Genomic DNA, 27,235 nt, shown 5'->3' on the forward strand with positions numbered 1-27,235 from the left:
TTGAGAGGAATTCTACTAATGACCCATTACAGTGAAAAGGCAAAATTAAAATAAAAAAAATATGATAATTTCTTAGCATCTTTCAATGTCTGGGTCACAACAGTCAATTGCATCTAAACTGGATGAGCTACTAAGAGAAAAGTGGGTTGGAAGGTAAAGGTCAAGCACTTAGGAAATAATAGAATTTTAGATATTACGTTGGACGCCTCCGTGGAGCATGGAGGAGGTAGAAAGGCACCTTGGGGTAGTGCGACTGGATCAGTAGGATGACTATGAGCCGCCCAATGTGATATGGCTGTTTAAAAAAGCAAATGCGCAGATTTAGCGAATGCATGGGCGAGCTGGTATTTCCAGCAAGGAAGAGGAGGTGTAGTGCCTTTGTTTACATCGGCCCGCTGGAGACCCCACCTGGAATATTTGTGTGGCAGTTCTGGTGTCCATGTTAAGAGAGAAGGATGATTCAAAACTGGGACAGCGTTCCCCAGAGACGCGTGCTACTAGGATGGTCCCGAGGAAAATGGAAATCTGCCTTATAAAGAGACTCAAAGAGCTGGCTTCGTTTAGCCTGGCCAAAAGGAGGCTCCGGGGGATATCTCTCTATAATATCAGGCGAATTAACGTAGGGAGGGTAGGAATGTGCTTTAAGTCATACTAATGTAGGCACAGGACAAAGTGGGTAAATGCCATATTAGAAGATTTAGACCTGATTCAGCACTAAGGTTTCTAACCATTTAGGGAGTGAAGTTCTGTAACAGCCTTCCGAGGAACCAAGTAGTGGGGGCCAGACTTATTGGCTTTAAGATTAAGCCTTGATAAGGTATATGGAGATGTTATCGATGGGATAATTTAATTTGGCAATTGATCTTGGATCTATCGGGATAAGTGCTCATTGTTTCTGTGAGCGATCGTTGGAGGATGGGACACTGGCTTTACTGCACGAGAAATTTTTTGGGCGCCTGGGTGTAGGCTGGTCTTGCCCACATGCTCAGGGTTATAGCCTGGATCGCCCATATTTTGGGTCTGTGCTCGCGGAACGGAATTTCCTCCAGGGCGGACTGGCAGAGGCCCTCGGAGGTTTTTGCTTCCTCTGCCAGCGCTGGGGCCACTGGTGCTTGCTGCGGATTCTCTGCCGCTTGAGGTCTTCCAAATCCATTTTGAGATTTCAATAACCTCATATGGGATTAGGGGTGTTTATAATGTGTCATGGTTAGGGTTTTGTGGCCTCCTTGTGCAGGTGAACAAGGCTGGATCCTAGATGTCGATCTATTGGTCCTCTGACCTATGAGTCTATGAGTCTATGGTCTATTAAGGGATTGTAACGTCAAGTGGTCGCATAACCAGAATGAATTCTGAGTTTCTTACACCTAACCACATTATGCCACTGAATACCAGGGACCATTCCTGTGGATATTCAAACTACATAACCACACACAGAAAGGCGCATCCCCTTGCAGCAAGCGGAACAGAAGACACAACACACACCACACACACACCACAGAGCAAGGGCTCTTTCTCTCCATCGGTGGCCCCAACCGGCAACAGGGTTCTCTCTCACACACAGCAGAGCCCGGTTCATCCCTTCTAGCAGCAGCAACAGGACACACAGCACACGGAAATCAAATAGGAACAAGGAAATCACACAATCTAACAGCACAACAGTGTGTTCCCACTCGTTGCACAGTGCCATTCTTATAGAAATAAAAACAAATTAGGCCAATGGGAACGATTTGACCAAATAGGAAGACTTAAGAGGAAAAGTTGTGAAAGTCAGGGGGGTAAATGGTTCACATATGAGAATAGTAAGTTCAAGTCCCATCCACGGTCTATTAAGACAAGATGGTCAGGAACGTATACAACCTATGATCTGCATAGTCCCTAGCTTGGACTGCCCACGCAACTGGACTGGACGACAGAGGCATGGAATCACTGGTATTGCCCCTTCTCTTGCTAACATTCCCTCTGAAAGTATTCTGCATGTGTGAAGGAAAGAGAGGTTTTGATTATTCCATCCCCTGGCTTTGGGTGTTCCCGACCAGTAACACTTCTTATGCATTCTGTCGGTAACACGAACAATACCGCCTTTGAAACTAGTCTTAGGCCAAAAAACCAAACAAAATTCACTCTGCCACATTTCATCGAAAAGTTCTGTGATGATTGTGTATTCTAGAGAGTCAATTTGCAATGGAGTTTACTGTAACTGGGCGGGAGTTGATGGCGTCCAATTCCTCTAATGGGTAGCTACGAGGTCTTCTATTTCTTTTTCCCAGTGAATTGAATCACCTTTCATTGCCTGCAGTCCCCTTTCGCCATATCCCATTCCATGGTCATTCAGGTAGCTGTCCCGGGGTGGAGGGGTTTTTCCACAAGGGGTCCTTACTAGGGAGTTAGGTATCCACATTTCCCGATGACACTTCATAGAGTTAGACTGCCTAACTCCTTAGGGTTCTTTGAAAAGTCCCACAACATGGACGTGAATTTTTCCCCTCAAAGAACTTAAGGGAAGCCCATAGTGATGGTCCTAGGTCTCAAACCCAGGCTGCGGAATCGCTCAGACGCTCCCACTTCCAGCTCGCCCACTCAATGCTTTATTGAAATCTTTCGTCGGCAGTGAGATTGTCTACTGGACATAAGCCGCTCAGCCCAACTGGCTGTCTCCCATCACTATAGGTATGGTTCTGCAGCTCATGTGCCCAAAGCCGTCAGCAGCTTTTGCTTCACCTTTAGCTCTGGAGGCCCCTCTAAGTTCAATCCCATGTCTGTGTCACCACAACATGCTCATTTTTATCACCCGAACGCCAGGGATTTGATATAAGTGTCTGTGTCTTCAGGGGCTCGTTTGATCTTCCTCTTGCCAGAGGAGGCAATATCAAGACGGCATATAGGGGAGGATAGCTCAGTGGTTTGAGCTTGGCTAACTAAAAGTAGGGGTGAAGTCCAGATCTCAGGGTGCATAGGATCTGACGCCAAAAAATTGGCCCCCCTTAGAACACAGGGGCTGGAGCTCAATTGACCTTCTGAGGCGTCCGTTCTAGGCAGACTCGGTATATCCCATTATTACCTGTAGCCCCTGCATCAGCGTATTTACCCTGCCCCTCCTCATGCATTCCAGTCTGTAGAGGTTGAAAGAAGGCATCTATATATTTAGTTAGTATCTGTGCTCTTTAAGCTCAGGCTATGCTGACTCACCGTTTCCTTGTGGACAGTCTCGGCTTCCATCTCTCTTGGCAAGCAAGATGCGGGTGGTTTGAGTGTCAGAGGCAAAACTGCAGCAAACAGGTAAGTAAGCCAACATTCTGATCAGTTGTGATGTTAATTAGTTCCCCTTGAGAAGCTGAGAAGGAGGGTAATAGACAATCACCACTGGCATTTAAGGAGCAATCAGCCATTTGAGTGTAAGACATGGATCACAAAGACAGAGGAAGGAAAGTGTCCAAAACAGAAGATTAAAGCAGGAACCCACGGACCATTATGCTGAGCCTCAGTTTACATGGACAGGCTCAAGGGAGGAAGATCTCATGTCTAGGGACGAGAGCCAAAAAGTGCTGTAATAGATGGTTGCATTGGCGGTGGTTGTCGGAACTAATCGAGGCGATCTTAAAATACACAGGTCGGTGAAGGCCGAACCTTGACCTCTGTCAGTTTCTGCAGGGAAGAATAAGGCCAGGAGATACAGCCCATGCCTGAACCAGGCTACATTGACACTTAGACCTACTAACTATACTAAAATAGCTACCCCTCTGCAACTAAAGCTATATCAATGATTAATAGAAGTATAGATTGGGATGGTGGGGGAGGGTAGGTAGATTTACAGAGTGTTTATAATGGTAACCATCCGGTTTGTAAGCTTGCAGATATGTACTAGCCATCCCTCGGCCTTAATGAACACTGACAGATGTGTAGCTGAACCAGCACTGTGCTCACCTGTGTTAAGCTATTGTTATACAACCAGTAATGCTTGACTTTGATGATGTTATTATATTAGAGTTGAATTTAGGACTGTGATTATCTCCCAGTTACACTTATGCTTAACTTAGAAAAAATTAATTGCAATTATAAAAACACAAATTGCAGTTCTTAATTGCACTCTTAAATAGATGTTAATTTGGTATTCTATTGCTTTGAATATATTTAGGATGTTTTTCTAACATTTTCAAATATTTATTTCAATTAAACACAGCATGGAAAGTGCTACAGTTGCTTCACTGTTATAGTTTATATTACACTATTTGCACTGTAAAAATAAGTTTTTTTCAATTTCCCTCATATGTAGTACCAGTAGTGCAATCCCTCCTTTACTCTTACGTGTGTTTTTCATGGTAGATTTTTTGTGTTACGCGTTTAAATGCTCAAAAAACAAAAACAGGTTACAACTTTATAACCGTACGATAGTCCACTCAGTCCCCTTACTTCACCTATTCTGCCAAATATCACTAAGTGCATAAATATGTTTGTCTACCATTTATGGGCCATAATGCTGCTTTTCTTAGTTCTACTCAATGTAACCTGAAGTGAGAACGACAATATACAACATGGCCACTTTTGTAGCCCCTAAATTGCAAGGTATGTTATTTGCCAGAATAAGCTAACATAATTATATGCCCTTCATGCTTGGCCACCATTCAGAGGACATGCTTCCATGCTTAGATGATGCTCTTTTTTTTAACAACACGTGAATCAAATTGTAAACTGATATTTCGCAGGGCGAAGAATTGTAGTACTCTCTGTCTAGTTATTTTAATTGGCATATCTGCTATATTTTGTGTTAATTGGTCGAACTGATAGATGAAATTTTTAATTGTATACACTTTATTAATGTACTTCTCTTTCACCATTCAGATACACTTGACTCTCCCCTGCATTAACTTCTGTTTCACTGTTTGCCCATATTTCGTAATTCCCAAACCCCATTTTAATCGCTCACTCCATTTTATGTAAAGCGAGCGTTTCCTCCAACCTGTTCATTTTTGCAAAAACCTCCTGCTGTAATCTTATTGATTGTTAGATGTGACTGAGGCATGTATGGATGAATACAATCAACCTCCAGCCCCAGCCTGTCCTGATGAGGAAGTGTCAACTCACCAAACGGCTGAAGACCAGACAACAGTGAAACAATAGATTAAAAAGCAATCCACCTAAAAAGAACAAAGACCAAAAGGAACACAGAAGGAAGATCAAAGCCAGCGTATCAAGCGCCTACGAAGTTCAAGCCTGCGCCTTGTTATGGGTGATGAATCCAACCCAAAGCAGCGTGACACAGCAAGGACCTATAGACTTTGAATCCAACCTAATAAGCCTGTTGTAAAAAAAGGAAGAGAACGCAAAAAAAAAAAAATAGGGTTTAGATAGAGCTTGGACTCCGATTGGGTAACATTCTGCCTACCAACATGGAGCCACGCCACCTGCTGATTAATTATTAACCGACGCAGCAGCAATGAAGCATTACGTTCCCATGAACTAACATAGGGGAGAAAATCAACCATATTAAAGCTAGGAACGTCTGAAGATGAGGACTTGAGTCTATGGTTCTGCTGCCAGGCCTCCAGGAGCATACAGGTGCACCATGACCCGGACCTGCGGCTCCACTCTTGTGTACAGAGTACCTGGCCCAGTATTCTGTCAACAAGCACTTTAGGCTGTAGGGTAACTATAATATCCTACCACAACTCTGTGTGAAATGAATTGTGTGATATGGATGATAATATATAAACTATATGTAATCATAGGAATAAGTAACCAAACAACATTGTTTGCTGTTATCTTTTATTTTATTATGGTATTTACAATAAATGTGAAAATGTCTTGTCCCCTTTAAGATCTTGCTAGTTTTTATTGGTATAACATTATGGCAGTTTTGGATGATGACCCAGCACATATTTATTTAAAGAACACTTTCACAGCAGATTTTACAAAACACAAAGATACAAGTGTGAGATTTCTAAAAATAGCTACACCATTTGCCCAAGGTTTAAGAAGAATCTGAAGCGCTTTCCAAAATCTGAGAAGGATGGGGTCTGCAGCATGCTTTCAGACGTCTTAAAAGAGAAACACTTTGATGCGGAAACTACAGAACCCGAATCACCAAAAAAGAGAACAAACCGTTAACATCTGACTCAGATGATGAAAATGAACATGTGTCAATCTGCATTACTTTGGATCATTATTGAGCTGAACCCATCATCAGCATGTCCTCTGGAATGGTGGTTGAAGCATGAAGTGACATACACTAAAGGTACATATCTGGCACGTAAATATCTTGCGATGCTGGCCACAATGGTGCCATGAGAGTGCCTGCTCTCACTTTCAGGTGACATTGTGAACTAGAAGCAGGCAGCATTATTTTCTGAAAATGTAAACCAACTTGTTTGTCTAAGCAATTGCCTGAACAAGAAGTAGGACTGAGGGGATTTGTTGGCTCTAAAGTTTTACATTTGTTTTATTTTTGAATATAGTTTTTGTACCTAATTCTACATTTGTAAGTTCAGCTTTCATGATAATACAAGTACTGTAGTACAATGTAAGTGAATTGAAAAATATTTATTTTTACACTGCAGATATTTATAATAAAGTGAGCACTGTACACTTAGTATTCAGTTAACTGAATACTATATTTGAAGATGTAGAAAACGTCCAAAATATTTATAGGAATGATATTCTATTGTTTAACAGTGTGATTAATCTCGATTTAATTATTTTGATCTCTTGACAACCCTAGTTGAAATGCTTGTAGTGTGCTGCATATATTGATCTCTTACAACATCCATAGCCCAGGGTATAAAGTTATATTAAGTATTGATGATGTAAACATGTTTCATGAGTTATGCAAAGTGCTGGTTCTACACAGAAGAAGGCCCATTGAAACCACATGAGCCATTGTGAAACACCAAAGGGCAAAGACTTTGATTGCAACCCCGCCACACACACACCTATGAAGAGGAGACAGGCACCGATATCAGTTCTATAAGTTTGAACTCTGAGGGGGAAAAGAATAAAAATCCCTGACCAGAAGGGACTGGATCATTATGTTGCATGGCATTTGGAGAGGACGATATTTCTAAACATAAGCAAGGGATCCCCAAGCTGCTTACCTTTGGTTAGCTCTAACAATCATAGAAGCTGCTGTTTTATGCAAGCTTTCTGTTACGTTTTGGAATCTAAGACTGTAACTCGTGTATGTGTGTGTTCACCTGCTTTAACCTTGTAAGTAACTCATTTCTTTTTCCTAGTTTATAAATCTTTAGTTTTTATTACAGGCTTAGCTGCAAGCATTGTCTGAGTGGTATAAGGTACAATTGACCTCTGATAAGTGACTGGCCCTTTGGGAGTGGGAGTAACTTGAGTAGTATTGTGATTTTTGGTGTAAGGGACTATCTATTACAAAGGCAGGGTTGCCTGGGTGGCAAGATAGACCCATGTGCTCAAGGAGATTGTCTCTGACTCAATATTAAGGCAGTTATAGTGCTTGGGTAGTTTACTTTTAATACTCATTTGAAATCTAATTCGAGCACCCAAAACCAGTGTGGGGTTTGTGCCCTAATTTGTAACAGTCTGCCCTGAGGTTGGCACCCACATTTGTGAGCCACTCCAGACACCTTTACAACTCTGTCTTGCAGTCTAGCAGCAATAACCCTGTCCAAAGGTGCTTTCTGTTGTAAAAGGACTACCTGATGGTCTCTCCAAAAAACTCATTTTATATCGTCATACTACTTTTTATTTTCAGTCAAAACTTCAGTGTTTGTTAACACATTTGTTTTGATCACTATCACTCTTAACTGATAAGGGTGTAAAATATGTATTCCTCCTGGAACATTTCCTTTTGGTGATCTCTGGATAAAAACTGTCTCTCTTTTTAGTTAAAATATATTTTTCTATTTCAATTAAAAACAAATGTTTATTAAACCAGACATAGCCCTTGCCAGTTAGTCCCATCTTGATTGCCCAAACCTGGATATTCATTAAAACTGTTTATGGATCCTCTTGCAAATTGTAACATCTTACTTTGCTGTAACATTACAGACCTGGTGTCTGTTTACACAATTGCTGAAGGCTGTAGATCCACCCAAGCAATGTTGAAGAACAGATTGATTAAGCCAGGACTTCCAGGGCTTATTGATGGATGTTTTGTCAGCTGTATTGTTCTAAAGAAGATGGTTTGAGAGAGAAAGCTATATCCTCTGAAATCTAAATCATGCAGTTATAATGTTACTGTGCTGGTGTGTCTGTAACACACACTCCACAATGTTCAGAAAGCTTCTTCCTAAGTCAGTGATTAAGGCCACCATAGCCACATATGACTTATGCTCACAGGGTGCAGGCTTAGCGAGCTCTATGCCAAGTGCCCTCTTTAATCCATATAGCCATCGTCCTCTTCATGCTTGGTGTCCTCTTGAACAGTTTGCCTTGGTGCTGAGCAGAAGCAAATTGGGCTTGATTCATCTTTACTCTCTGATGCAACATTGTCCAGGGCTTCCGGGTCCTCTAGAAAGGTTTTGTCAAGCTCTCTGCTCTGGAAGTAATACACCAGAGGGAAAGGTCTTGTGGGTACAGAGGGTGAAGTCAAAATAGACCTTTACACTAAAGTAATGTGGTATACATAAAATCAAATGGAGAAAAAAAGAGTGGAGAAGAGCACACACTTGAATTTTTGAATATGAATCCTGAACTGTTTAAAAAAAAAAATACAAATATACTAGTAGGGCCCTATTACTAGCCTTTTGCTCAAGAAAGACACCAAGTGCTCAAAGTTGAAGGAGATCAAAGCAGCACAGTCTAACAAACTAAGTATAGTGACATTAAGGTTTCACCAGAATCCATCCCATCCCATCCATCCATCCCCTTAGAAGCATGGAAGAAACAAGGGAAAAGTCTCCAGTAGTTGTGGCTGTTTTCATATCCTCTTCAATACTGATAACGTTGTGCAGAGGTATTCACTTCAGGATCAAATAAGTATCTTAGATGCCTATATACAAATATGAGAAGTATGGGTAATGACCAGGAAGAACTGGAAGTGCTAATAAATAAATACAACTATGACATTGTTGGCATCACTGAAACTTGGTGGGATAATACGCATGATTGAAATATTGGTATGGATGGGTACAGCTTGCTCAGGAAAGATGGGGGGGGGAAGGGAAAGAGGTGTTGCCTTATATCTTAAAAATGTGCACACTTGAACTGAGGTGCGAGATAGACATAGGAGATGGAAGTGTTGAGAATCTCTGGATTACGCTAAAAGGGGTGTAAAAACAAGGGTGATGTCATGCTAGGAGTCTGCTACAGGCCACGCAACCAGGTGGAAGAGGTGGACGAGGCTTTTTTTTATTCAGCTAACAAAATCATCCAAAGCCCAAGATTTCGTGGTGATGGGGGACTTCAGCTATCTAGATATATGTTGCGAAAATAACACAGCGGGGCATAGACTATCCAATAAGTTCTTAGACTGCATTGCAGACAACTTTTTATTTCAGAAGATTGAAAAAGTGGCTAGAGGGGAAGCTGTTCCAGATTTGGTTCTAACAAATAGGGAGGAACCTGTTGAGAATTTGTAAGTGGAAGGCGGCTTGGGTGAAAATGATAATGAAATCATAGAGGTCATAATTCTAAAGAAGGGTAGAAAGGAGTACAGCAAAATATAGACAGTGGGTTTCAGGAAGGTGGATTTTGGTAAGCTTAGAGAGCTGGTAGGTAAGGTCCCATGAGAATCAAGACTGAGGGGAAAAACAACTGAGGAGAGTTAGTGTCCCTTTGAAAAACTGCTATTAAGGGCCCAAAACTAAGCTATTCTGCTGTGTAGGAAACATAGAAAATGTGACAAAAGACCACCTTGGCTTAACCATGAGATCTTGCATGATCTAAAAAATAAAAAGGAGTCATATAAAAAGTGGAAACTAGACAAATTACAAAGGATGAAAATTGGCAAAGAACACAAGAATGCAGGGGTAAGATTAGAAAGGCAAAGGCACAAAATGAGCTCAAACTAGCTATGGGAATAAAGAGAAACAAGAAGCCTTTTTATCAATACATTAGAAGCAAGAGGAAGATCAAAGACAGGGTAGGCCCACTGCTCACTGAGGAGGGGAGAAACAGTAACAGGAAACTTGGAAATGGCAGAGATGCTTAATGACTTTTTTGTTTCGGTCTTCACCGGGAAGTCTGAAGGAATGTCTAACATAGTGAATGCTAATGGGAAGGGGGTAGGTTTAGAAGATAAGAAGAAGAACAAATTAAAAATCTCTTAGAAAAGTTAGATGCCTGTAAGTCACCAGGGCCTGAGGAAATGCATCCTAGAATACTCAAGGAGCTAATAGAGGAAGTATCTGAGCCTCTAGTAATTATCTTTGGAAAATCATGGGAGACAGGAGAGATTCCAGAAGACTGGAAAAGGGCAAATATAGTGCCCCTCTACTAAAAAGGGAAAATAAAAAAAACACCTGGAAACTACAGACCAGTTAGTTTAAATTCTATGCCATGGGAAGAAATGCGAGCAAGTAATTAAGGAAATCATTCTGCAAACACTGAGACTTCATAGGTCATGAAGGACCAATATGATTCATCTAGTCTGACCTCTTGTTCTCTCTATAACAACCCCTAACCTTATGTCCGAGTTATTGACGTTCTTGAAAATTGTGGTTTAATGGACCTCAAGCATGCAGAGATTCACCAGCAAGCGGACCCATGCCCCACGCTGCAGAGGAAGGCGAAAAACCTCCAGGGACCTCTGCCAATCTGCCCTGGAGGAAAAATTCCTTCCTGACCCCAAATATGGCGATCATCTAAACCTGATGCATGTGAGCAGACTCACCAGCCGCACTAAGGAAAGAATTCTCTGCAGCTAACTCAGATCCGCATCCCATCCAACATACATCACCAGACCATTGAGCAAAAACTTATCTGCTGATATCCAAGATCAATTGCCCAATTAAAACTATCCTATCATATCATCACTTCCATAACTTATCAAGCTTAGTGTCTAAAGCCAGAATGTCTGTTGCCCCCTACTTCTCCCCTTGGAAGCGGTTCTCAGAACTTCACTCCTGTAATGGTTAGAAACCTTTGTCTAATTTCAGGTTCTAAACTGCCTAATGTCCAGTTATTTACCCATTGTCCTTGTCTCCATTAGTACTAAGCTTAAATAATCCTCTCCCTCCCCCCGATATTAATTCCCCTTTCTAAGGTGTATGGAATAGCCAGCATGGATTTAAAGAACAAATCACGTTACAAACAATCGGATAGCTTTCTTTGATAGGATTTTTGATAGAGAGAGTTGGTCAGATTGGTATACCTAGACTTTGTAAGGCATTTTGTACAGGTCTGGTTTTATTTCTTATCAGATAACTAGGTTGCTACTTATAAGGTGGTTGCATAATGGCTGAATAACCGTACTCAGGATAGTTATTAGTGGTTCCCCAGTCCTGCTGTAAAGGTATAACAAGTGGGGTTCTTCGCAGGGGTTCTGTTTCCTGGGGACTGGCTGTGTTCAAGTATCTTCATCAACAACTTTAGATAAATTTGCGCATAGAACGTGTCTTATTAAGTTTGCATGATACCAACTGCGGGGATGCAACTGTTTTGAGAGGATAGGTTCATATTCAAAATTATCTGGACAAAATTGCAGAAATGGTCTGAGCGTTGAACAGATGAAGTTTAATAGGACAAATGCAAAGTGCTCCACTTAGGAAGGAACTTCCCATCAGTTTTCCACATTACAGAATGGGGAGGACTGCCTAGAAGGAGTACAGCAAAAAGGGATCTAGGTTTTATATGGACCACAAGCTGAATAATATGAGTCAACAGTGTGAGTGCTGTTGCCAAAAAAAGCAAACGTGGATTCTGGGATGCATAACGGTGATCATGTGCTTTGAGGAAGCACAAGAAGTCATTTTCTGCTCTACTCTGCACTGGTTAGGCCTTCAACTGGTAGGTATCGTTCCGTTCTGGGCACTGCATTCAAGAAAGATTGTGGAGAAATTGGGAGAGAGTCCAGAGAAGAGCAACAAGAAATGATTAAAGTCATGAGAACAGTGCACCTATGAAGAAAGGCTGAAAGCATGGATAGTGTTTGTTTAGAAAAGAGAAGACGTGAGAGGACATATAGCAGTTTCATGGTATCTAAAAGGGGTCATAGGAGGAGGGAGAAACTTGTCATCTAGCCTCTAAGGACTAGAACCAAGAAGCAAGTGGGCTTAAACTGCCAGCAAAGGAGTTAGGCTGGACGTTAGGAAAATTGTTCCTTAACTGTCAGAGTGGTTACACACTGAATAAATTGCCTTCGGTATGTATCAGAGAGGGTAAGCTGTGTTAGTCTGATCTGTAAAAGCAGCAAGAATCCTGTGGCACCTTATAGACTAACAGACGTTTTGAGCCAGGAGCTTTCGTGGGTTGAATAACATGCATCTCGAGTGGTATCACCCACAAAAAGTCATGCTCAAACGTCTGTTATTTCTATAAGTGCCACGGATTCTTTTAGCTTTTTTGGTGATTTGTGCATCTCATCTTCTGGAGAGTGATTTAAGAGTAGCTTAAAATATGTCTATCGGGGATGGTCTAGACAGTATTTGGTCCTGCTATGAGGGCAGGGGCCTGGACTTGATGACCTCTCGAGGTCCCTTCCAGTCCTAGAGTCTATGAATTTATGAATCTATATCCAATGTATACTGAAACAACAAGTATCCCACTTTAGCCAATTCTTTCACACAAAATCTTGATGTTGACCTCATACTTCTTGTATCAATTTATTGATACATCTGTTTCATAGTTCATTTTATTTAGTTATTTTGTTTCAGCCCTGCTGAAATTAACATTTTGTGACTAAGTTTGATGAAGTAAATGCCTTTTGGAGTGCATTGTAGATGAAGTGAAAATGACAAGGAATACTGGAAACTTTGTCTAACTTGTTTCCACACTTTCAAATGTCTGGATAGATTTGGGAGAGGGGGTTGTCCTAATTCAGCCTTAACCAAAGATATGATGGTAGTTTTCTTCTTTGTGAGGAAGATTGGTGTACTACAGGGGGTTTCTCTCCAGGGACAGAGCAGAGAGCTGGAGAGGGAGAAACAGCATCGCTGAGGCTTACTGGCTGTGTTGACTGTTCTGTATGGCATGAGAGGTCTCAACATACTTTAAGAAGGTCTCTCTCTAACATTTAATCACCAATGAAAAATCAGTGAAGTAAATACGATATGGGTAGACCATTATGTTTAGCAACGTGACAGGGTCAGGCTAGATGGCTACAAGAGAGTGGTCGAAGGTAGGTATATTAGCTTCAGGTTAAGCAGGTCCTTTTTCCCTGGGTAAGATAACAGAGACTATTCCAGAACACTCAGGAACTTTCTAGAACTAATTAAGGCAGGCAGGCTAATTAGGACAACTGTAGCCAATTGGGAAATTACTAGAATTAATTAAGGCTAATCAGGACACCTGGTATAAAAAGACTCTCACTCCAGTTAGTGAGGTGTGCGCGTAAGGAGCTGGAAGTGAGAGGACGTGCTGCTGGAGGACTGAGGAGTACAAGTGTTAACAGACATCAGGAAGAAGGTCCTGCGGTGAAGACAAAGATGATGTTGGGAGGAGGCCATGGGGAAGTAGCCCAAGGAATTGTAGCTGTCATGTAGCTGTTCCAGAAGGTACTCTAGACAGCTGCAGTCCCCAAGGCCCCCTTGGCTGGCACCTGGGGTAGAGGGTGGGCCTGGGTTCCCCCTGTAAACCTCGCAACTCCTGATCCAACCCAGGAAGATCTCTGAGGTTGGCAAAATCTGCCAATAAGCGGAGGACCCACCAAGGTAGAGGAGGAACTTCGTCACAGCAATGATAACATAACCAGTCAGCTGAAGATAAGTAGTTTGCATGACTGCTTGTTTCCTGAAACATGCCCTAGTCAATCCCGTATTTCCAAAGAATGAGTTTGGCTAACAGCAGCTACAGCAGTATTATCCGTACTTGCATTCCATGTCTCTATCAGTGTGAAGCATGCCTCTCTCTACCTGTCAGTGAGTAACCCCAGCAGTGAAAAGTGTGACAAATGCTTTATATGTAATTTTTTCTATTAGTAGATTACAAGAAAGGTCCATCATGATCATCTGCTCTGTCCTGCACATTGCAGGCCACCAACCTCGCTCACCTCCTTCTGTAATAGATCCATAACCTCTGGGTGAGTGACTGAAGTCCTCAAATCAAATCATGAGGTAAAGACTTCAAGTTACAGATAATCCACCATTTACACTAGTTAAAACCTGCAAGCAACCCCTGCTCCATGCTGCACAGGAAGGTGAATCTGCCAATCTGAATTGGGGGAAAATTCCTTTCCAACCCCAAATATGGGGGGTGAGCTAGACTTTGAGCATGTGGGCAAGCCCCAAAAGCTAGACACCTTGGACATAATTCTCTGTAGTAACTCAGAGCCCTCTCCATCTAGTATCCCATGACTGGCCACTGGAGATATTTGCAACTAGCAGTTGTAGACTGGCTATGTGCCATAGTAGGCAGTCTCATGATACCATTCCCTCCATAAATTTCTTAATCTCAGTCTGAAGCCAGTTAGCATTTTTTTCCCCCTTTGAAGGCTGTTCCAGAATGTCACTCCTCTGGTGGTTAGAAACCTTCATCTAGTTTCAAACCTAAACTTGTTGTTGGCCAGTTTGTATCCATTAGTTCTTGTGTGAACATTGTGTGTAACTTAAATACCAGGAAGGGGGAGGAGTTTATCCTGGTATTTATCCCTCTGATTGTTTCATTCACACAGTTACTCCTGTATTTACCCTAATGACAGGGTTTAGGACGATATAATGTAACAAGACATCTGTTTCCTACCACAGTACACAACTTTGGAAGATTCAACTGTAATACAGTCTGGCTCTTTAAACTTCAATATGTGGGGTCATGGTGTCAGCATAATTTATAATTGACTATTATACTTTGTCATCAGTAACTATGTCAGCTTTGACCAGCAACAACAAAATATTGATGTTAAATACAGTAACTTTTAAAACCTTTCACCACGTATTTTGTATAGTTATTTCTTCTAACATTTTTCCAGTCTACTCATAGCAAAGAATCACACACATTTAATTTCATACATCAGACTACTTTAATATGTGTTAAGATCATTTTTAAAACAATATCAGATGCAAAAAAAATTAAATTGTCACTCTACTCTTAAAAAAACCAGAAACTAACCTATATATTTTATCACTGCAAACTGCCATAGAAATTCAAGCAGTTCATAAATTTCAATAAGCGTTTCAAGTTCTTCTCATGCAAAACACATTCTTTTCATAGACTCTTCACCATTGTTAAAATTGAAATCTCATGTAACTTTCACTGTTGTGGAACTACTATGCCAATGTAATAATGGAACTTTTCAGTTACCTGTGTGTAAACTGGTCAAATGACACTATAGGACAAAATTATGAGAAGCAATTTCTCAACACTTTAAATGACTGTTTCTTGAAACAGTTAATTCTAGAGTATGAGGAGATCGTATCCAACATAGTTCTAGAGTACTCAGTGTGGGGGGAGGGATAGCTCAATGATTTGAGCGTTTGCCTGCTAAACCCAGGGTTGTGAGTTCAGTCCTTGAGGGGGACACTTAGGGATCTGGGACAAAATCAATACTTAGTCCTGCTAGTGAAGGTATGGGTCTGGACTCAATGACCTTTCAGGGTCTCTTCCAGTTCTATGAGATAGGTATATCTCCATATATTATATATACTCTTAAGTAAGATGCAGGAGTTAATTCAAGAAGTAACTAGCTGAAACAAAGTAATGATAACTACAAAATAATTAAAGTTCTAGGGGGAAGAAAAGTACCAAAAATCAACATAATGATGTTGTATTACAGATTATTTGAGACACCCCAGGCATAGACTGCGTATGTTCAATATGATGTGTGCTTGGGCTCACTCCCCTCTGAATGGAAAGTTGACACCTCCTTGGTAGGGCTGGAGTTAGGGAATAGCTATAACAAACATGCCTAGATCACTTGCTCACAGAGTCATACAATGTCAGAATCTAAGCTTTCATTTTGAAAACACTTCTTTCTAGCTTTGATGTTTGCAAAGAAAAGTTTGAAAATATGAACCAAGGGTAACCAACACAGTAACATTTGTCTGGGCCTGGAGATTGTATCCAACATAGACAGAAGCAGCCCCAGGTAAATCAAGGAGGGAAATTGCCCCAGGTTGACTATCAGAGCAGACTGAGATCTGAAATTGGTCCTAGTTCAGTTGCATATGAACAGGAATTTATATTACAATTAGCTATAAAGCTGATTTAAAAAAAAAAAATGGGGGGAGCTGTTGGAGACATGCCAGTCATTTTAATTTTGCAGGTGTAGGAAAAAGAATGACTTTTCAGTTATTTAAAATGTTGAACACTTTTGCAAAAAATTCGTTTTTGAAGTTTAAAATCTTTTCTTCCTACCCTGCCCCTTTCTCATATTTCCATTGAAAAGTTGAGCAAGAAAGAAGAAATAAAAAGACACTCCCCTCTCTCCCCTGAGTTCATTTGCAGAAATTTTCAGTTGAAAATGTTAGAGCTATTTTTCTTAGGAAAAAAATCCTTTAACATTTTTTGACCAGTTCTGTTGGTTCTTTGTCGGTTCCTCCAGGTATGAGGTGAAGAATACTGAGAGATAGGTCTATAGAAGATGACATTTACACTAACCGTGCATTTCTTATTTAGTAATTAAAGGAGAGGCTTTCATGGACCTCTCATTCACAAAGTTGGTATAACTATGCAAACCCAAGAACTATGATTGTTTGAACAATGATGTTAGTTTTTCCATTTCTAACCATCTTCAGAGATGTTTGAACAGGGTTAACTTGCAATTTGGAGAATTAATTGGCCAAAATGTAATTATAATGAGTACACAGCGTGCATGAATACCTTAAAGAGACAGCTGAGCACAAGACGTCTTTTCAGAACTGTCTCAGTATCAGAAGAATAATGTCCCTATGATTTTGAATAATGATTTCATGAAGTGATAAGCGTGTATGATGTAATTCAGTAGCATAACTTAAGCAGGCGGGAGAGAGCTCTCCTTGACTTAATTACTGCAGCCCCTGTGAGCGATGGTAACTACTTTGGTGGGAGAACCTCTCCCACCGACATACACTGACTAAAGTGATTGTGTGGACAGTGCTAACTTGTGTCACTTGGTGGCTTATTCACACCCTTGAGCAACATAACTTATACGTACTTAAGCTGTAGTGTGTAAATAGCCTAAGGGGATGTCTACACTATGCAATTAGGTCAATTTTCTAGAAGTAGATGCTTAGAAATCAATTTCATACAGTCGATTGCATATGTCTCCACTAAGCGCATTAAATTGGCGGAGTGTGTCCTCACTACTGTGGCTAGCATCGACTTATGGAGAGATACAGTTCTCGCAGTCTCTGCCGCCCATTGGATTTCTGGGTTAAGCTCCCAGTGCCTGATGGGGCAAAAATGTTGTTACGGGTGGTTTTGGGTACATGTCGTCAGTCTCCCCTCCCTCCGTGAAAGCAATGGCAGACAATTGTTCCGCGCCTTTTTTCCTGGGTCACCTATGCAGACGCCATACCACGGCAAGCACGGAGCCTGCTCAGATCACCGTCACTGCTGCTGTTGTGGGCAAGTCTACTGTGAGGGCTGCTGTGATCCAAGTAGCCAATGCAATCATTGACGTTCTCTTATCAAGGCTAGTGACTCTGGGAAATGTGCCGGCCTTTTTAGATGTTAGATGCATCATATTCCTGTCCTTTGTCACTGTTGAAGTCTTGCAGCCATACATTCCAGTCCAGTCGGCGCTGTAACACTCCATAGCACTTCTGTGGTTGACACATGTAAGAGCTCCGGGCTCTTGCTCTTTTGCCTTGGCCAAGGTACCTTACCCTACCAGGCCCTCCAAGCATTTGACACAGAAGCCCCTGCAGCAGCTGGCATTGCTATGCAGCAGTAATGTCTTGCCTTTGCAGCAGATGGTGCAGTAGGAGTGGTACCTGTCCTCGTCAAACATGTAGAAGAGCTCCAGGAATCGATCCCGGCAAGTCTGGGAAAGGCCCCCCTCAAACTGTGGGTGGAATGCGTCTGGTTTTTTTCTTCCACATGATAAACAACTGTCTTCAAAGCTCCTGTTGTTGTTTGTGACTTCGGAAGCCATTTGCTCTCTGCTATGGTCGTCGTCCACCCACTCCTTGCTGCTGTTGCAGAAGTTAGTCTTTAGACGCTTGGCTCTGGGTTCTGGGAAGATCTTCCCTGCCTGGCTCCTAGCAATCTCCAGGGCATGGTGTACGGCTCATTGATTGGAGGCCAGCTTATTAAACATGGAGTGGTTGAAATGCTGCCTAAAAGCCATCAGACCCACCAGCTTGTCTGCTGAAACCTTGGAGAACTTCCCATCCCCAAACCATTGCACCCAGTGCATTCCGGAGATTGCCTGACATTTGGATGTGACTCTGTAGGAGACAATGATTGCAGGCCACTAGGAGAAGCACTTGATCTTCGCCCCCCCCCGAGCTCCCCAATTCCAAAATCTTACCCATCTTGGTATTCCACCACTTCCCGTGCAACTCTACTCTCCTGCTCCCCAGCGACGAGCTTGGGGGATCTGTTCTGGTCTTGGTGCTGCTGGCAGACATGGTACTGCTGCTCTGGGAGGACTCCTGGGAATCTTCCTCAGTGAGGTTGATCACAGGCACCTGGACAGACATGGCCATCCTCCTCTTGGAGTACCGAATGGGAGCCAGAGACTCCAGCTCGTTCTCTTCCTTAAGTTTCGTCTCATGGAGAGTCAGTCCTGCCTGGAATATCATGCGAGCTGGAGGCTTCTGCCTCAGGCTGCTCTCCTGGCCAGCAGCATAGCGCAGTTGTACCTACCCCAGCCTGCCCCTGGCTCCCATGGCTCATGAAGCCTGGACAGTAGTAAGGAGCAGTTCAACTATAGGTTGGGCAAGTGGAGAATGGTGGTAGAATGTGCCTTTGGATGTTTAAAAGCTCGCTGGTGCTGTTTGCTGGCTAGGTCAGACCTCAGCGCAACCAGCATTCCCATTGTTATTGCTGCGTGCTGTGTACTCCATAATATCTGTGAGAGTGAGGGGGAGACATTTATGGAGGGGTGGGAGGTTGAGGCAAATCGGCTGGCATCTGATTTTGAGCAGCCAACACCAGAGCAATTAGAAGAGCACAGCAAGGCGCACTGCGTATCAGAGAGGCTTTGAAAAATGGTTTCATGACTGTCCAGGCTTCGGTGTGACAGTAGTGTGTGTTTCTCCTTGATGCAAATCCACCTCCCTTGTTGATTTTAATTCCCTGTAAGCCAACCACCCTCCTCCCTTTTGATATAAAGTAACTGTTGTTTTGAAACCATGCATTCTTTCTTTCTTTATTAAAAAAAAAAATGAGATAGTGGACAAGGTGGGGTGGGGAAGGAGGGAAGGACAAGGCCACATTGCTTATTGTAGCCACACTACAAATCAAACAGTTTGAGTTGTAGCCTTCTGTTGCTTGGATCATCCTCTGCATTGGAGTGGCTGGTTGCCCAGAGCCTCCCCTACGCGTTCATGGACGTCTGGGTGAGGAGGCTGTGGAACATGGGAAGGAAGGTAGGCGGTTATACAGTGGATGCAGCGGGGATCTGTGCTCTTGTTGGTTTTCCTGCAGCTCCAACAGACACTTCATCATTTCCATTTGCTCCCCCATTAGCCTCAGCATCATGTCCTGCCTCCATTCTTCACGCTCACTTAATTCTTTCCTGGCCTCTGCCATTGAATGCCTTCATGCATTAAGCTGTGCCCTATCAGCTTAGGAGGACTGCATCAGCTTGGAAAACGTCATCGCGAGTGTGGTTTTTTGTTTTGTTTTTTAGATGATAGGGAGAAACATAGAGACATTCTACACTAATGATTCTGGGGGGACTGTATGGTCAGCTGTGCTGTTGAGTTCCACGCTTACCAAACAGGAAATGAAATTTGAAAGTTCCCGGGGCTTTTCCTGTGTACCTGGCTAGTGAATGGGAATTCAAAGCGTTGTCCGGAGCGGTCACAATGGAGCACTCTGGGATAGCTCCCGGAGGCTAATACCATCAATTTGCATCTGCACTACCGCAGATTCGACACAGCAAGGTCAATTTTAGCGCTACTCCCCTCGGGGAGAAGTACAGAAGTCAATTTTAAGAGCCATTTAAGTCGATGGAATGGGGTTGGTTGTGTGGACGCAGTCATTTTTTAAATCGACCTAACGCGGCTAAATTCAACCTAACCCTGTAGTATAGACCAGGCTAAAGACTCCCTCTTGCCACTCCGATGTTGGAAACTCCTCCCCTATTTCTAGCAGTAGACTTGAACAACCTTTCTGTTTCCTCTTGTCAGTTGCCTCCTGACATATCATATTTTCTTCCATTGTAGTCCTATGTGATTGATATTTCCAGATGTCTAAAGTAAACTGGTGAATCTTGAAAATATTTTGATTTGTTTCATTTTTAATTTTAAAACATTTTTGTGTGAGACTAGGAAGAATTCTTGGGAGAGCCTTCTCCCCTTTCCCCTCAAATAGTGCACTATTATATAATTTTAGCTATAATTCAAAAAGAGGAAACAAGCTTTGCATTACTCTAGAAAAGTTCATAGTTGATACATTTGTATACATTCATATTATTAGAATGCATATTGTAATTATATAATTCTGAAATTCAAAGTTGAGAACCTTATATTTTGAAGCTCACATTTTTGTCATTGAGGAGCCTACCTCTCAATGAAAAGAAGATACTGCTATATTTGTGGACAAGCTATGAGGTTAATCGTCTCACCTTTAAGATTCCTTGTAGTTATTTTTAAATCTGATAAGGTTGTTGGGGCATGGCTTAATAGGCTGATTCGGTACAGATGGCAATTGCCTTGTCTTAGGTTGATCTTCTAATTCTGTTGAACGGCACTATAGATAAAGGAAAAAATATTTCTACCTGGTAAATTGTAACAATTTTTAGTTGCTACATATGTTTAAAAAGTATTTGCCTAGTTGGGGCTTTTGTGTTGCTTGGTTGATTTATTTTGAGGTGAAGGGTTTTGTTCACCATTTTAAATGTTTTTCTTTTGTTTTCAGGTTTTGAAAGTATTTTAGAAGGGCTTTATGGACCAAGGCTACGAAGAGACCTCAGTTTATTTGAAGGTAAATGACCCTGTATTTAGTACACTGGGTTTTATTTGCTAGCTTTTCTTTTAATTAGAAAATTTATTTTTAAGCATTCATAGAAGTCTGAGAAGGAAATCTGAAACTGTGAAACTTCATTGTGTTTTCTCTAGTGCATTTTTTCATCTCAGCCTCCTTCCCATCCTCATACTTTCTGTACATATACAGAATTAGTAGCTGGAACTTGTTAGTAATGAAGTGCCTGGATTAACTAGGCATCCCTAAGTATCTGGCACAGGAAAGATTTTCTTTTCTGGAATACTGTATCCCTTATTAACTTTCTTTTTGTGAGCAACTTTCAGAAAAGAAGGAAAACAGTTGCTATCAGAATTAATTAGGAATTAGGTGGTTCTCAACAGCTATTCATTTTGCATAATCACCTAGTCTTAAGAGGCTAAGCAAATTTTTATAATACAGTCATCTTCTAGCATCCATGTAACCTCGTCTCTGCAGAGTTATGCTGGAATAACTGTAAACAGTTAATTTTTTTTTTTAAATTCAAGTTGATCGGAAAATGTACGTTGTGGTGTGATGTTAGTAAATGATGGTGCCATATTAATGGTTTCTTACTAAAACAGCACAGAGGAAGCCTACATTAACTTGCCTGAATTTTTAAAAAGAAAGGACACTGTCAAGTCCATTTTCATAATTTATTGAAAAGAACTTATTACTCAAAATCTTATCCTTTGCCTTACTTTTCATTGCCTCACAATTTGTTACTGACAGTGTCAGAAGTGTTAAGTTATTGGCAATGTGTGAGATAGATGTAGTGTGTAGCATGGTATAAAAGCTTCATTGGAATGAATTCAAAGGTGGCAAATCCATGATTAAGTTATGTAAATCATTTTGTTAGTAAAATCTTTTACAGTGTTCCATCATTTTATATCTTTTGCATTTGTGTCTCACTTTTTTTTTCAGGGAAATTTTTTTAAAAAAATTGTTAGAATTTTTGTTGATTCCGTTTTTTGTGTTACCAGCATCTGTAAAGCCAGGTGTGCCATCAGTCAACGAGATTATAAAATGTTTATGTAATATTTACGTGTTCCTAAAAAATAACTTTTCCAGAATAATGTTACAGTTTTAGGTCTTATACAGTACTAACTGATTACTGTGTACTGTGGTGGAAACAAATACACTTAATCCTTTGGAAAGGGAAGGGAGAATTCCTGGCTTTCTAATGGTATAAAGCACTCCTTTTCTAGACAGAATTACTAGTGGGCACAAGAGACTGGATTTTAAACCTATTAGTGATCCAAGATTTGAATATTCCTTGGGCACTGGAATTTTTAAATTTGGGGCATAGAAGGAAGAAAACCCTTCTTATAGTTTGTAAGTTGATTGAAAGCAGTTCAGAAGCATGGAATGTTAGTAGTATTGGGATAATGGGTAGAATACAGATGATGCAGGTAAAGGAACATGATGATCTACATGACAGATCTCACTGCTATATAATTGGTGCATTTATGTATATGGGATATATTAATGGGGAAGTTGGTAGTGACCCCTCTATTTAGCTTGTCTAACACTTTCCATTATAAAGAATGTGTAATCTTTTCTTTGAAAAGATCTCGTATCTCCCTTGTTTGCAATCGGCATTTGATATTTGACATTGAGAATTCCCTTGGACTGCAGAAGTGCCTTTTCTGTGTCCCATGAAATTCCACTCAGATTTGGGTGAGATACATATTATTAAATTGCCATTTTCTGTCATTATCTTGACAGGATGCCTGAATCACTGTTCTGAACCCCTGGGTTATATGTTTGACACCCCTTCTGGGTTCATGCCACATCTGCTACAGTGGCAGCACACTAAACCAAGGAACTGCCGGATCAGCTGTAGTAAGGGAAAGGGAAGGAGTCAGACTGGGATGCCCTCTGACTATATTTTTTAAAAATGTGTTTATTGGTATTACAGTGGCATCCAAGAGGTTTGGCAAGAGCTCCCTTTAACTCCAAGTTCTACATAGATGAACACATTAGCGGTCATCTTATGCTTGCTTGAGGTACTCAGTTCACATCTATTGCTTCACTGGTCAGAGTCTTTCCGACTGTCCTTTAGCAGTGGAACTCCTGGTTACAACTGACTAGTTCCACATCGTAGCTTTGAATGACATTGCATTTTATCATATTTGCCTCTTCTCCTGGGGCTCAGTTCAGCAAGGTACTTTATCTCATGCTTAAATACCTTGCTGAATTGGTGTCTCAGCTCTTTGTATTAGAGGGACAAGGTGGGTGAGGTAATATCTTTTATTGGACCAACTTAAACATCTCTTTCCATCTTGTATTTGCTATGATAGCCTAAGCAAGTTTCTCAGGCCTGACGAAGAGCTCTTTGTAAGCTCAAAAGCTTGTCTCTCTCACCAACAGTAGCTGGTCCAGTAAAATATATTACCGCAGCCACCTTGTCTGTGATATTCTGGGACCAACATGGCTTCAACTCTTCTTTCTTCTATTATTAGTGTTATGTTTAGAATCAATAAATTCATTCTTTTGAGTAATATCAAAGCACTGACGCTTGGAGGAGTTTGAGGCTTCTTGAATCAATTGAGTCCCTCAGACTTCATGTTCCTTCACTCACCAACTATTGAACATATCAGTGTCTGACTATATCAGTAGACCCAAAGCTTCATTACTCTTTACATGGTCCTGCTGGATCTTTCTTTATTTTAATTAACAAGCTTTTCTTGCCTTTTTTTCCCAATCCATTAGAGAACCTCTTGGCCCCAAACTCCAGCAGCATAACTTTTGCTAAACAAATCAGTTGGTTCACTTGATGCTGTATCAGGTATTTGTCTTTTTTTGCTTTGCTATCTTCTTTTGCAGATAGAGGAGAAACTGTGGAGGGGAAAACACTTTTTCCTCCTTGAGGTATTTAAAAAAAAAAATCTTGGATTTTTCTGAGGAAGACAGTGATGGGTGTCTGTTTTGGGTTTTTTGTGGGGAGGGCAGGGTGTTATTTTGTGTCATTCTGGAGTATTTGAAAGAACATAATACTTAAAAGCTTTGTGATACTAGAAATATTATGCTTTACTTTCATCCACCAAATGGAAATTTAACTGTTTTAAAAAGTTAAAAGGGAAGTGATGAGAACGTCAAGCTTCTTGCTGTGCCTATTAGAAAACAGTAACAATGCTATAGGACAGGGGTCGGCGACCTTTCAGAAGCGCTGTGCCGAATCTTCATTTATTCACTCTCATTTAAAGTTTTGCATGCCAGTAATACATTTTAACCTTTTTAGAAGGTCTCTTTCTATAAATGTATAATACACCTCTACCTTAATATAATGCTGTCCTCAGGATCCAAAAAATCTTACTGTGTTATAGGTGAAACCGCGTTATATTGAACTTGCTCTGATCCACTAGAGTGCGGAGCATTGCCCCCCTGGAGCACTACTTTACCGTGTTATATCTGAATTTGTGTTTTATCAGGTCACGTTATATCGAGGTAGAGGTGTATATAACTAGACTATTATATGTAAAGTAAATAAGATTTCAGAATGTTTAAGAAACTTCATTTAAGATTAAATTAAAATGCAGAGGCCTCCAGACTGGTGGCCAGGACCCGGGCAGTGTGAATGCCACTGAAAATCAGCTTGCATGCCGTCTTCAGCACCCGGGCCATAAGTTGCCTATCGCTGCTATAGGAAGTGGATTGGGATGGAGTAATTGATTAATTGGGATGGGGAGGCACATGTTTTGTGGGTGGAAAACTTCATGGGACTTGATTTGTGATAACCTAGAAAGTTCTGCAAAGTAGGCATTGTCTGAAATCTATATGTAATAAAACGGTAAGTCATGTATCTCTCTATGCCAACTGTCCTAGACCATTGCACATCAGATGCAACTCAATTAATCGCCACCCTTAGTCTCATCTGATTTGCATGCAACAGTTTCATTGGTTTTAATGAGTCAGAGATGTGAAGGAGACTGCAAAGATTGTGACAGTTGGGCCAAGTAATCCATCATTCTTCTTTGAGTGATCATCTCTAGTGTATTCCACTGAGGGTTATGTGCACGTGCCCAGAGCCAGAGCTTTTGAAAGTAGTCCACACTTGTACCCTTGTATTGCCTTGTTTCACCCGAGGCAATAAAGGGCAGGGTGGGGTAGACCGCCAGTGTCCTCAGTTCCTTCTCATCACCTCATGGTCTGATTCAGAGCTTCAGTTGCCATCTTGTCCTTAATGTGCATTTTCAACAAATTTTAGAAAAATGGATTCTATCCTTATTCATAGTTAGGATTTTATTGTTCTTTATAGGTAATTTCTAGTTTCATAATAGTTGATAGGGCTAAGGACATGGGATGCCACTTCGGTTGTTTTCCTGCCAACCAGTCTTTCCCCTCCGTCATTACCTGGGCCTGGGTAGTGAATTATGCCGAAGACACTAGGATTCAAAATCTGTGCTTCCTGCGTTTGCTTGTTTTCCATCTGCGACCAGTACCAGTGCTGTTTGTACTGTTTGGAGGAACCCCACATCACATTCAGGTGCAGTATCTGCCTCTCCTTCCCTGCCCATGTGTGGGAAAGCCAAGTNAAGACACTAGGATTCAAAATCTGTGCTTCCTGCGTTTGCTTGTTTTCCATCTGCGACCAGTACCAGTGCTGTTTGTACTGTTTGGAGGAACCCCACATCACATTCAGGTGCAGTATCTGCCTCTCCTTCCCTGCCCATGTGTGGGAAAGCCAAGTTCTTCGCCTCAAAAAGCTCTTAATGGAAGCTGACAAGGGATTGAAATCGGATCCTAGCCGGGGAACTCGCACTGTACATTGGTCTGAGCAACCTGAGATTGCACCCCCTACTGTACAACTTCTGTCTGGCTCTGCTGGTACCAGTGCTATGGAGTCTGCACCATGGCCTACCCACGAGTCTCAGAAGCATGGCAGTAAGTCTTCCTCCAAATCCAAGAAAGACATTGCACTGTCCACAAAATCCATCCCCCGAGGAACGACTCATTCCAGGGCTCACAAGAGCAACAAAAGGCTGAACCACTCACCAGATCCATTGACACTGATCTCAGACACTTATGCTCTGCCTACTTCAGCTCTGCTGGCATCCCAAGAAATGTCTTTTCCGAGGCTGATGCCTTTACTTGTTCTGTTCCCATCAACAAACCAGATACCACTGACTCTGGGGAGACTCGGAAGTGTCCCTGGCCCCCACAAGCTATTTGCCTTAGAGAGACTGAGGTCTCTGCATGCTTCGCTGTGCTTATCTGCTGCCTACACTCTGACACACCCTGTTCTAATGGCTCTGTCAGTGCTGCCATTTGCGGAAGTCTCAGATTCCTCCAATTCTGAGGATACGAACATTCACCTGCCTGCCACTCCCATTCCGGAAGCATGACTACTGAAGGGTTCTGACGGCATCCTGCAGTTCCCCACTTCGTAGGTAAGGCAAAAGTGGTACCAGACTCCTTGGGCGCAGGGGTCACAACAGCAGGATCAACTGAGTTGGCCATATTGGAGCTCATGGCTTCAGTATTCGTCTTCAGAGCAGTCCTGTTCATCTTGGGAAACTCCTCGACTTTGCCCACACAACCTTTTGTCCAAGAGATATTCAGAAACGGAGTTAGACAATGCACCCATTAGCCTGGTTCTGACGGTACCAGTGGATCTGGAGAGACTCTTGTCCTTGTCTCCAGACCCTGCCATGTCATTGACATCTTCCTCCCCACCAGATGACTACCAACCGTTTCAAGAGCTGCTGTGGAGTGTAGCCACTGCTCTTGGAATCCCACTAGAAGAGGTGCAGGACAATCAGCATCAGTTACTAGACATTCTGCACACATCAGTACCAGCAAAGGTGGCTCTACAGATCAATGAGGCCATTCTTCAACTGGCACGCACTGTGTGGCATACCCTAGCCATATGCGTACTGACTCTGAAGAGGCCGAGAAAAGATATTATGTCCCCCCTAAGAGGTCAGAATTTTTGTTTTCACATCATCTGCCTAATTTCTTGGTGATACAGGCTGCATTGGAGTGGACCAAACAACAACACCTATGCTGCACCCCGGCAGACAGGGAAGGTAAGAGACTGGACCTTATGGGTTGAAAGGTCTTCTCCTTGGCTGGACTGCAG

The 27,235-nt window shown here is 41.8% G+C and overlaps 1 protein-coding gene and 1 pseudogene across 10 annotated transcripts in view; one reads left to right on the forward strand and one right to left on the reverse strand.

Annotated features, from left to right (window-relative positions):
• Positions 1–27,235, forward strand: part of LCORL (ligand dependent nuclear receptor corepressor like) — a 220,203-nt gene that overhangs the window by 66,639 nt on the left and 126,329 nt on the right. For all 10 annotated transcript variants that reach the window (XM_075066570.1, XM_075066568.1, XM_075066566.1 and 7 more), the window contains exon 2: positions 21,070–21,135. In XM_075066570.1, coding sequence (XP_074922671.1) covers positions 21,070–21,135 — 66 coding nt within the window. The remainder of the gene's footprint in view (positions 1–21,069; positions 21,136–27,235) is intronic.
• LOC116831234 (DNA (cytosine-5)-methyltransferase 3B pseudogene) lies at positions 17,703–20,595 on the reverse strand (annotated as a pseudogene).

Source organism: Chelonoidis abingdonii, chromosome 5, assembly GCF_003597395.2.
Source record: "Chelonoidis abingdonii isolate Lonesome George chromosome 5, CheloAbing_2.0, whole genome shotgun sequence".
Taxonomy (NCBI): Eukaryota; Metazoa; Chordata; order Testudines; family Testudinidae; genus Chelonoidis; species Chelonoidis abingdonii.